The sequence below is a fragment of the Brienomyrus brachyistius genome, unplaced genomic scaffold (genome assembly GCF_023856365.1).
Source record: "Brienomyrus brachyistius isolate T26 unplaced genomic scaffold, BBRACH_0.4 scaffold66, whole genome shotgun sequence".
Taxonomy (NCBI): Eukaryota; Metazoa; Chordata; class Actinopteri; order Osteoglossiformes; family Mormyridae; genus Brienomyrus; species Brienomyrus brachyistius.
In genome coordinates this window covers 702511-715153 of record NW_026042341.1, presented here as the reverse complement: position 1 = coordinate 715153, position 12643 = coordinate 702511, and the positions used below count along the sequence as shown (strand labels likewise).

The 12643-nt window shown below is 46.4% G+C and overlaps 1 protein-coding gene across 2 annotated transcripts in view; it reads right to left on the bottom strand.

Annotated features, from left to right (window-relative positions):
- The window catches only part of nbas (NBAS subunit of NRZ tethering complex), a 122152-nt gene that overhangs the window by 50687 nt on the left and 58822 nt on the right, over positions 1-12643 (bottom strand). The window contains exons 34-39 of one of the 2 annotated variants that reach the window (XM_049002260.1): positions 10273-10430; positions 7936-8031; positions 6491-6661; positions 5460-5576; positions 4829-4952; positions 1422-1498 (exon numbers count right to left, since the gene is read on the bottom strand). In XM_049002260.1, the coding sequence (XP_048858217.1) occupies positions 1422-1498; positions 4829-4952; positions 5460-5576; positions 6491-6661; positions 7936-8031; positions 10273-10430 (743 nt within the window). The remainder of the gene's footprint in view (positions 1-1421; positions 1499-4828; positions 4953-5459; positions 5577-6490; positions 6662-7935; positions 8032-10272; positions 10431-12643) is intronic. The other variant, XM_049002261.1, reaches the window with a different exon arrangement.

The following is a 12643-nucleotide window of genomic DNA, read 5'->3' as shown; positions in this document are numbered from 1 at the left end:
GTGCGTGTGTGTGTGTAGGAACACAAGCGAAGATGGCAAGCAGGGAGGCTTAAAGGCGCAGTTCACCACAAACCTCCAAAAAAGTGTTTCAAATGCTGTAGGGCTATTTATCTATCTCGATCAGTGTTTCTCAATCTGGTCCTCCGGAACCCCAAGACAGTCCATGATTTTGCTCACTCCCAGCTTTGGGACTGTCTGGCAGGGAGCAGGGAGGGAGCAAAAACAAACCGGCTAGTGGTTCCTGAGGACTGGGTTGGGAAACACTAATCTACATTGTTGTGGTGACAGGTGCCTAGTTTCAGAGATAGCGGCCACTGAATTGTCAGTCTTCTTGCAAATATAATGGAATTCTTTCTGTGGTAATTAAAGTGTCAGAAAAACCCATTTGAAAAATTCAACAGCAATGTCAGTTATCAGAAATCATGACCTGGTTACTCAAGATAATCCAGGAGCAGTTTGAGGCTTCTACTAAACGGCTTCTTTCTACCAAACTTCACACATCAACTATATCACTGTGCAGAAGTTATGGTGTCATTGTCAGGAGCACGAATGCCCCGCACAAACTTCATGCCCTACAGCATATCTGAAACGTAGTTTTTTTGGTTTTTTGTTTAGGGGTGAATTGCCTTTTTAACGTTCAGCAGGAATGCCACGGCCTGAGGACACAGGGCACAGGGGCGAGAGGGCAGTATGAGTGTTTTCAACTTCAGAGTTGAATGAACTCTTAAAAATGTGATCAGATTGTTTGCCATTTCCCACAGCAGTGCGCAGCATTCTTTATCAATCCTCTTCAAATATGTTCAACTTGGCTGAACTTGGAAGAAGCCTTTTTTTTTTTTTTTAATCAAGAGGTTTTACTGGGGACAACATTCAAGGTGGCATTTCATAGATGCAGCAGAAAAAAAATTCAGTGCCGTCCCCACTGCCTGTAGAGAATCTGGTTAGATTTCTAAAAGACAATGAGATACGTTAATCGTAGGCATCTCTGCTTAGTTTGAGGAAACCCACCAGCTTTAAAACTTCAGCAAAAACACTGGATCCATTATCTTGACCATTTATTTCTCTTAAGCTCTGGAAAGCAGACCTGCACAGAGCACGCTGTAATCACTCTCCCCTCCATTTGAGTTTTATGCCATCATTTGAGATACGGATGTTAGAGGTCAGTTAATGACCTGTAAGGGGTTATGAACTATTTTATTAAAATAAATTATGTTTACAGTAGGAGGTAGTGAACTTGAAGTAAATAGGTTTCTCAATGTTGAAAACAGGGTTTTAAAGATTATGAAGCACACACTACTTTGTCTAAAATGTGTCCGTCTGATTGCAAATCAGACAAGGTTACTAAGATCTTACACTTTCTCTCAAAAAGAAGTTCTTTACCCTACAGAGCTGCTTTTCTGCATGAGAGAGAGAGATCGTACCTGAGGCAGGGCGAGCAGGTAGGCCAACGCCAGCGTCGTGTCCTTGGATAGAGCATCGCCGGCCAGCTGGAGGAGAACTGAGGGGGGGGGGGGGGGAAACGATGTTGTGGACGTCACGAAGCAACAGCAGAGGCAGGAGCGGAGGCAGCAGCAGCATATGGCCTGCATCGGGCGAGCCAAGACGTCTGCAGTGCCTCCAGCATCTCAACGGGTCTCAGCGCAGTTCTTATCAAAACACTGAGCCGGCGGTCCGTTTCATCAATAACCCTCACCGTAAAAATATTTTTTTGCTTTCACTGCACGGATTTCCTTGAACTGAAAAATATAAACATGTCTATTAAGTTGGTTAGAAATGTTACAAACATACTCGCAATGACAAACATGCTCGCAATGCTATAAAAAAAAGTCACAAGCAGACAACATACATCATAAATCCACTATTAGATGCGTTCTAATCGAAAGACTTGTCAGATTGAACTTTTCAAGCTAACTGACCCATAATACTTGAAAAACTCTCTAGAAACATTGGCTAGGATGGTTACCCCATCCTTCCTTATTCCACCTGCACTTCAATACCAACCGGCGAAAACAAATTTGTCAGACACCGACTCCACTGTTGACTTGTACGACCCCGAGGAAGGAGGTCCAAGGACCTCAGCATTTCCCATCATGTTCCGGTTGCTGTGACGATGTAGCCAAACCACGATCGCATACGAATTCCTTTCTGATGGCAGCTTGAGAAACTCATGAAAGGGCGTCAAGTGAAGTGAGGAGCGACTGGGTCAGTGACGCGACGGCCTTGGCTTCCTGTGATCCATCTACAAGTCCTACATGCCCCCCAACTGTCCTTCATCAATCCTCTGCTGTGATGGTAAATCTCAATTCTAGAGGTTGCCTTAAAAAGTCAAGTACAGAATGAAATAAAACTCAAGCCTTCCCAGCCCTCCCATAGGTTTGCATTATGAGCTGGGGATTTACATCGATTTTCCAGTTAGGTAAATCCATCTTCCTCTTCTGGTCTTGATATTTGACTAGGTACCATCTCCCTTGTATCACAATACCCCAGATTATTTACTGTTGCCAGAAAGGCACAGGCTCACATTAACCAATCAATATGAGAGCATTCTTCCAGACGTTCATATTGACTGTCCATTCATGCATCATCAAGACATACAGCTTGCCTCTAATATAAATTGGGACCTTCTCTGTTGCGACAGATGCTTGCTCTGAATGCACGACGTTTGCAGCCATTTCTGAAGCTTTTGTGAGACATGGACCAGAGAGCAAGCTTTTATATATAAAATAATAATAGCAGTAGTGGAAAGGTTACAGGTTCAAGTCTCAAGAGGATTCCTGCTATTGTACTCTCGAGTAACGTAATTAACCTGAATGGTTTTTGTGGAAAAATTCAGCTGTATAATAAGTGAAAAACTGTAGCATGTGCAGCGTTTTATAAAAAAAAAGGAGTTGAATTTCCTCTCATTTAATTTTAGCTAGCCAGTAAGGCCTCTCTGAAGTGATACACAAGGCCTCATTTGCATAAAACATGTCTTTCGTCGGGTCACATCAATAGGAGATGAGGACTACGGACCTTGAGAGCGGGATGCATACTGCATAATCACGCTGTCCTCCCCAGCCGGACCCTCAGTGAGGCCTGAGGAAGGGTGTGGCCGCCACCATCGCGGGGGATGAGGTGCGCGTGCATGCGTGTGTATGTTGGGGGGGGAATGCTGCCAGAAAGCAGGGGATGATTACAGGCCCATAGAAAGCCTGAGTGGGGGGTCCAACGGTGCAGATTAATGGCTTTGGCAAGCGACAGCTTCTCAAGGAGAACGGACCTCTATTTGGATGACGCTGCGTTTATCTTTGCTGAAAAGAAAGGGAAAAGCGGATGGCTACTGGGGCTCCAGCTCTAAATGGGCCCCTTTCCGATTAGAAAGCGAACAGTCATCCATTACGAAATGAAACGTGTCCTACATACAGGCAAAGCCGAAAGGTGTACAGGCGCACGTGTACAGCCTCCCCACCCGCCGCTGAAGAGGACGGAAGCCCACCCTACTTTTCAAGCCTGCGCAGACTGGGGAATTATCCAACTGTGACAAAGCGAAGTGCTGCAATACCAGAATATACTTTGTGTGGTGACATTATGGTTAATGTCTCTAGGACGGTGGCTCTGTAACAGTGATTCCCAATCTGGTCCTTGGGGCCTCACAGACAGACCATGTTTTTGAACCCTCCCAACTCCCAGCAAAAACGTGGACTGTCTGGTAGGGTGTTCGGAAGGAGCAAAAACATGGACCATCTGTGAGTTCCCGAGGACCAGACTGGGAAACACTACAGGCACTTCTCGGCAGGTGCTGGGCCTTCAGTATGGCACAGGGTGCTAAAACGCTATCATAAGGTGTCTGATCCCTTTAACACTTCATTGCAGCTACAGTGCACTGTTTAGGGGAGCGAAAATACATAAATAGAAGAGGCATAAAATAAATGGAGGAAAAGAGGTGAAGAAAGGGCCCTCAGCACTATACAGTGCATAGTTTAAGACCTTCTGTGGTTCTGATACTCATTTGAAGCATTATCCGTGCATGGAGCCTCATGACCTGGCCTTGTACAGAACATTAAATCTGCATGCTTCCATACCATGGAAATTAAGCCTCACAGCTGACGCATTAATCCCGAGGATTTGGATAAACTCCTGTGATATTCAGAGAAAATGTGTGCATGTGTGTTTTTTAATAATCTAGAATCATGAGGGAGGCGTCTTGATCAGCATAGCCTAAGTCATCTACCACCAAAAAAAAAAAAACACTCCCTTTGATCTACTGGAACATTATTGGCCATTATTGTCTCCTGAGATTCACCTGTTGATCTAGGAGATGTTATGTTCCTTTAGGAGGCAGTCTCACGTGTTAATCTACTGGATCATTATTGGTCTTCGGGATGCAGCCTCTGCTGACACTCACCTGTTGATCTACTGGATCATCATTGGCCTACGGGATGCAGTTACCTCTTAGACGCACCTGTCGATCTACTGGATCATCATTGGCCTTAGAAGGCAGTCTCCTCTGAGACTCACCTGTTGTTCTCTTCATTATGCTCAAGTGTCCAGCCGTTCTGATACTCCATCTTTCATTACTGCTTTACTAAAAGGCCCATCTGGCATGTCAGATGGAGACTTGATGCATTTGCTTAATAGAAGCATCAGAAAAGTGGGGAAAATGGAACAGATAACTCCTGCCTCAATCCATTTAGAAATAATGCATTTAATAACATGTTTTTCAGTTTTTTTGGATGTGACCAAACCCCGTTAATGACACACTTGTAACTGCCTGGTCAGCCTACTGAAGGTACCCAACATCCTCTTCTCTTTTAAAACACTTCACACGTAATAATTATTGCTGCATTACCTTCTGTGGCAGGAAACACGTTTTCTCCTTCGCTCTTTGTTTCGGCCAGCTTCCCGGTGCGCAGCAAAACCTCGGCAAAGTCCTCCGTGGAAACGCTATCGTATGACGTGTACATTTCCTCACTCTGCAAACACCAAGGGCAGCGCTAACATTTAATGTATATCTGTATCCCTACAGAAGGCAGATGGAATAAATTGTAATAATACAGTGTTACTTTTATCTTTACTTTAACATTATAGTAATGTGAGTAATGCTACCCGTTAGTGGGAATGTTATTGGGTAGAAATGTAAAAACTAATAGGGATGCTTTTGGCTCCGCCTTTCTTGGCACTTACTCTGATTGGCTTGTACTAAGGTATGAAACATGTGAGATTAAATCCTGCCTCCCTGACATCACTACCACTGAAATAGGGGTGAATGAGATGAATATATATACTATATATAAATAATTGTTAATGTAAACAGCATTGCACTTGCCAGGAATTTCATGCCTCAAATCAAACTGAAATATTATTACCTCCTATTAGGGAGTAGCTTACGAGTAAATCCTAACTTAAAAATTTACATCGGCGCCACTCTCAAAAATGCAAACAACGTGAATCAAAAGCAACCACACGCTCTTGTTACTTACTTTGTCGATATAGGGATTCTCGAACAGTGACTGATAGAATGGGTGACAGCCCTGTCCTTCCAAATCTCTGTTTTCTGCAGACGAGGCCTTCAGTGCCGAGTCGGCAGGTCCTTGACCCTGCGGAAAGGTGAGGCGCCATTAAAATATTTATGAACACACACATTCCTCTCAATTGCATCAGTTCTAAGGGGTTTTTAATATATATTTTTTTATCCCCTTTTATAATTCTATTTTTCCGCGACAGAAGAAACACTAAAGGCTGGGCTGGAATCAATTTTCCACAACGATGCACAATGGAATAGCGAAAGCAGCAGCCAATTAGGCATGCACAGCATTAAGAGGAACACGCCCGCTCGCAGACAGGGCTCACCTGGGACCTCCGTCACGTGACGGCATGCCCTGGGGTGTAAACGAGGCTGCGATTCGTGATGCTTGAAGCTGGTTCAAACCTCTGGATTTGCCAGTGCTAGTGTCGATGATCCACGTGTTCTTGAGTGAGTGAGTGCGTGTGTATACTTTATAACAATGTTTCCCAATCCAATCCTCAGGGACCCACAGCCGGTCCATGTTTTTGCTCCCTCTCAGCTCCCTGCCAGATAGGGAGCTGGGAGGTAGGAAAAACATGGAGTGTCTGGAGGTCCTGGAGGACTGAACTGGGAAACACTGCTCTATAAGATTTAATGTTTATATAACTCCCCTCCCAATACTACTGCCAAGAAGCCTATATATTTAACAGCAGGAGAAGCACTGCATACTAACAGGATAGCCGGTGACGTTATATAGATGTTATATATGGTAGTAAATGTCTGCATTCAGTCTTACTACAATCGTGACAAACTGTTGCCATAGTGACAAGCCGCAGCCTAAAGCAGGTCATGGCTATATTGTGAAGAGAGTATGAAATTGTTCTGACCAAACAACAGCATGCATGAAATGGACAGACATGATGAAAGTACTAATGCTATCATCAGGAAAGCCAAACATGTGAAAGCAACACATCAGAGACACGGCATTGCTGAAGGCATGCTTACATGCAGGGGCCGCAGGTAGCTGATGGATGTTCTCCACCACTGCGAGTCGCCCACAGCCTGCAGCATGGCTTTGGTGGTCAGTCCAGGGTTCGAGAGGACCTCCATGGTCTTAGCGGTGCTCCTGTGCAGCAGCTGTGAGTGGCGGCTTGTGCCGGCAGCTAGCGTGTCGGCCTATGAGAGTCAACGACCCGTCCCCGCCCACCAATCATTACTTTCGAGGGGCGGCTCATTACCGCAACAGGAACTCCCATTGCAGAATGGCTGTCCCAACACACAAGCACTTATCCACAGGAAGCGGAGACCCCATTCGGATTAAAATGTGAAAGGTTAAAGGAGGACAAGCATGCTTCCAGTTAATAAACACTGCAAACAGGCACAAATTGCACAGCTGAGCTTTTGCCACACCGAGCAGAAATGTTCCATTTTATATAGCTTCTTTCACCCATTCTGTAAAGAATAAGAAATTCACTAACGATTTGCTCAAATTTGCAGTATCGGTACTCGTCTCAGACATTACGCTACCCCCACAGAATGCAGTCGCTGTTTCAAACACAGCAGCATGGTTCCAGACAGAGAAATCGTTCAGTACAGAAAAAAGCAATATAATCGTCTCCCGCTGTACGTCGCGGTGCCGGCGAAAGCGCGGAGCGCTGCAGTGGCATGCTGCTCTGCAGTGACGGGCCGTATCTCTCCCCTCTATTCCGTCTGGTTCAGAAGCGAATCAGTTTAAAAGTTCTTGCCATATTAGTTTCAGCGTTTCAGATGATTATAGGAGAGGAAAACTGCTGTGTCAGTTTGAACAGGATCTACCCATAGGAGACAAAACAAATTGCAATAACAACGTTTTGCCTGTGACAAATGGTTTTACAGTCTTCCGATAAGTATCCACCATTATTTGTAATTTGGCGGGAATCTTTCCAGCGAATATATAAAAATATAAATAAGCGGCCAATCAGTCCGTGCGGGCAACAGCAGAGGGCAGAACGTTCCTGCTCAGTGCGAAGCAAAAACTTCCCATCGTATGGGGGGAATCCCCAGCATGCAAACAAACATGAAACGAAAAAAAATGCAGAACCCGGGCCTGGTCCAAGTCTCACACGGGGCCCCTTAGCAAATGAGCTTTACGCGGCAGGTGTGGTGATGACTCAGGGGTAACCTGACCTTCATTCCCGTCTGTTAATTCACTAGCCCGATTCTCATTTTTTTCCCTCTCACATGATCACAGTAATGAAAGAAAATGTGATTTGAATAAAATATATACATGATGGTTATACCTATTTTATACATATAAAATGTGAAGACACAGAGACTTGTAGCAGGTGTGACAAGCCTAGATAAATAACCGCACGCTGACATTTACACAAGACGCCACCGAAGCCGATGAGATAGCCGGTCGTAACCCTCCCTGAGTGGCCGAGAGCCGGACGCTGGCCGGCTCCACATACCTGTTGGCGTTCAGTGGGTGGTTCCAGGGCTGAGCCAGGACTGTGTGGCCCATTGCCGTGTGGGTCAATCTGGTAATTCACGGCCTGGTAGAGGATCTGTGAATGCGGGGGAGGGGGGGGGCATCTTAGAGAGGTATTCATAAAGAACTAACATTCATGGGGTGAAAGAACTCACAATTCCGGGGAATGTGCATTTCCAAAAGTCTACATATAAAAACAATAAAATAAATAAATAAATAAAAATTCTAATCTTGAAGAGCTGAATTCTCTGACAGCTGACTGACAGGCAGGGGCCTACATGTCATGTGACGTGGAGAGCGAGCCGCGAGCGGTGGTGTCAGCAGACGGATGGAGACAGAGTAACGAAGCTGCTGTTAGCGGCTGGCGGGCGGCGGCGGTAACGACGACCCGCTGGCGGACTGGGAGCTGAATCGGTGAGCAATGCAGAGGATGCATGGGGGGGTGGGGGGGGGGTACGTCAGAAAGAAAGTGGGCCTGACAGGATACAGACAGCCAGGACCTCTGCACTTCCTCACACCTGCTGTTAGATCGGCAAGCGGCTTTGGATGCGAAACCCTTGTGGGTTTTAGTGGGTTAAGTAAATTAATGGATCTGAGCCACAAGCAGCCTCACAAATTTGATGTTGTGCTTTAAATGGGGGGTTGGGGGGGGGGGGTGCTGCATTGACATGACAGAGCCCAGTCTCCCCAAAGGCTGCAGGAGGGCGCTACTGAGCACTGGTGGCCCCGGCAGGAACTGCGACCGACGGTGCCGGCTCTCATTAGGTGGTGGATCGGACGATGACTGCGCATGCTGATTACATTAACCTCCCAATGCAAGAGGCCAGCGTTCAGGGACGGTGGGACGAGAGGGAAGCCTCACTTCACATTGGTTATATTATATATGCGCACACACATAGCACCGAATGCAGTGAAGGCCTCCTTTACGATCCTTAAGCTAAAGAAAACATTCACTGCATCAATAAACCAAAGAAAAAAAAAAAAAAAGTAAAATGCAATTTATAAATAACTATCGTTCAGTGTACATTTTTCCCCCCCCGCACGTGGGACTAGCTCACACATTTTGACACTCTTATTCACACTATTACAAAAGGGGGAGGAGGTGTTCTCTCGGTGAGCTTCGCTCCAGTACACCGGGTGCTGTGACACTCCACGAGACCCTTTTGGGAGCTCGCCTGATTCTGCGCAGCCTTGCAGGCTGACAGCAAACGTACACAGACATATACGTGGGACTGCCATAAGGTTGTGTACAGCCTGCTCCACGTTTTTAAACTGGATACAAAGAAGGTAAACTGTACATCACCCGTGCAAACACCATGCACACCCAGGATGTATGTTCGATATGTCGCCCTAATCCAGTCTCCGGTAAGTAATGGCCTTTCCGAGTGGAAACGCCTGCCACAAGACGCTTCTCTCCTAACTGTCCTGGTTTTCCAAGTCACCTGACAGGCTCCTGCCATGGCGGACACAAATGGCTGACTGAACCCTGACAGTGTGGCAAAACCGATCAGTGGTTAGATGGATCGCAGGGATGGAGCCAGACTGGCATGAAGTCCCAGGTGCCACCAAGGGCTAGAGACGCTCACTTTTAATGCATGCTTCTTCTCCCATGCAGCCAATAACCGTAATGCACAAGGACACCGCATGTTCACAGACCGTGCTTATAGCACATGCATAGGCCGACCGCACGGCCTACAGAGATAACATACAGCGGTAACCCATCACTACGGCACATAGAGACGCCGTAATGAAATGTTCTTTAATGCAAGCCGAGTGCTCTGGCTCAGCTATTCAAGGGTACTCTTTCTGACAGGCAGATTCGGGGACAGTCTGTTCCTCGAGGGTGGTGGCGTCCTTAAAACACCCAGGGGGACCGAAAAAGGCTGGAAGCTGAAGATACAGGAAGTGACCTTTAACCGCACCATCGAACGACATCCCCGACCAAGAATGGTGCTGACCCATGTTTGTGAAAGGAGGGGGGGGATAAAGGGGGAGACAGGTGATATTTTAAAGACTGACATAGGGCATTAGCAGTTTAAGCAGCACAGCAGAGAGTTTTACACACCTCCACTGTCATTGCAAAAGAACCGAGCGGTCGTACATTGAGGTCCCCCTTACAGCACCTCCAAGCAAAGGCAAACTCTTAATCGGTTCAGTGAAAAGCTGGACAATATAGATAGAGAGTACTGCAGCACTGTTTTGATCAAGAGACCTATGGAACCAGAGATAACAGGGTAAATAATGCGGGTCGTGGGTCACCCTGGATTAATAGATCAGCTAAGCTGAGAGCGGAGAGAGCGCCCCCTGGAGGGCTTACCTGGGTGTGCAGGAAGCTGCTGGCCGCCAGCAGGGCCTGGATTTCCACGGGCGGACAGTGCGTGAGGGCGAAAGCCATGAGCTCGCGGCGCGCTGTCAGGTCACGGTAGCCCTCGCACTCGCCGAGCTGGCTGCAAACGTGCCATCCTGGGGCGTAACCTATGGGGGGGGGGGGGGGGGGGGGGGGGGGTCAAAATCATGGGTAGTACGCATTATAGTTTCTAAGCCAAACACTGCTACCATTGAACAAGGAGGAAATATTTACAATACCCGACCATAAAAGTAAGCTTAATGCCGCGTGTTCCCAAACTCCCATAACAGCTGGGAAAAACATATAGCATTAGAAAAAACTATTTTAAAAAATAATAAAAATTAATTAATTCAATTAATATATATATATATATATATATAAAAATAATCGCCAGAAAAACCCAAATAAACGGCAAATTCCATCGGGATTTTTAGCTCCCCTCATGTTACAACATTCATTAGCTTACAATTTGTTTCCTGATGTTTTCTGTGATGTGTGTAAATTTCTGCGAACAAACTATGTTTGGAATATTTCAAATATCATACTGAATATTACTGCATATATGTATGAAACCCGGCATTGTGACATCATAATCACCTGACCAGTATAATCTCCAAAACTACCCTTTCCCCACCACAAAAGCCCCATCTTGCTCTCCATGAGACACACAGACACACACATAGAGGTGAGAACAAGATTTTTGGGTCACAGGGCAGGGTCAGCCAGCGTGCCGGCCATGGGATTTGAAAGAGCAACCTTCTGGGAGCTGCACTCTATCCGTGAGAGCCTCAAATTGCAGAATGTCACAGTACTGACAACCATTATACAAGCTGAGAGTACACAGTGAGTCATTCATTTAAGCTTACTAATGCACACTTCACGTTGAAACAAACAGGTTCACTCAGCAGACAGTCCTATTTCTCCGAAAAATTCTGGTAGCCATAGCACTAAGCAGACCAACACAAAACCCGATTCAGGCCACATTCCTGTTCCCTTGGCCTTATAACTTCCAAAGGCACGTCTCTGACCTCTCACCAGAGAATGCATTAACACACACAGGAATGAAAGACTAATGACTGAAAGCTTCATGACAATTTAAGCGCAGGACGCTAACCAAAGGAAGAACAGAGCCTCCAGTTATGGGAAGGCAAGCAGGGCGTCGTGCTGTATTTTAGGCTTATTTTAACAGACTGGGGACCGATAATCCATGAGTTTTAATGCTGTTTGGTCTGGCCAACCCGTGTCTTTCAGCATTTGAATATGAAAGACAGTCGCTCATTAAGCGATTATGGCACGCAGCTTTTACAGCCGAGTACGACAAACACGGTAACTGTTTCTGACAGACACGGGGCTGGAAAATGGAGTTTAAATGTTTTCGCGGGTGTGTGGCACATGGCATTTTAATTCAGCTGATGCACGATAGCAATCGCCTCCGGCGTAGCACATCACGGACAAGTGGTTTTGGGTGGGGGGGTGGGAGGAGAGCTTTATGTGATTCAGTCCACAAGCTGCTGATTTTTAAAGATAGAGATTACGCTTCCAAATTAAAAGACACCTTTATTGAGCAAGCCCTTATTGCATAAACCTTTTCTTCTTCAGGATGTCTAGGCGGTAATTAGAGCAGCATTTTGCAATTTAATGCCCGAGTTTAAGAACCCCGGGCCCCTGCCGCCCAGGATAGTTAAGTGAAATCAGAGAGCATGAATGGTATCTGGCCGTAGCACGTGTGTGACAGGCCATTAGTGTGTTGGTGTAGAGCCTTGCCATTGAGATGGGAGTGCTCCAGGCGCTACAGATTGCCACGGCAGACAAACTATTTCTGAGCGTCGAGCTCTTTTCGCCACACATGCGTTTTGGTTTAAAACTGTTTATTGCCCCCCAGCCCCCATCACCACCACTCGTCTGCCTCTGCGGCAGGGAGCACAAGCTGTTCATATGCCACTAAATATGTCTCATGATTACAAAATAAACTGGGGAATCTGCGTCCCCATTTTCCGCATCAGGGAAGGCCGCCGCAGAGGCTTATTACGACCGATCCAACGGGGGGAGATGGGCCTGTTTGGTTCCCAGTCAACCAGACCATTCCGGGCGATGTCAGGAGGCAGGGATGACCCCCCCCCCCCCACCCCCCACCCCAGCTTGGTCAAATTGGATTGGATGTAATTAAGACAGGATTTGTCAGTCGCATAGACAGCAGAGATGCTGCATCACAGGTAGAAACATAACCTGGAGGAATCGAGCGAAAATGAGGAAGTGCGGAGGAATGGCTTTCACATGCATTAATAATAATTAAAAATTCAACAAAGGGATTAAAAAGCTGGGTCAGAATGGGGGGGGGGTG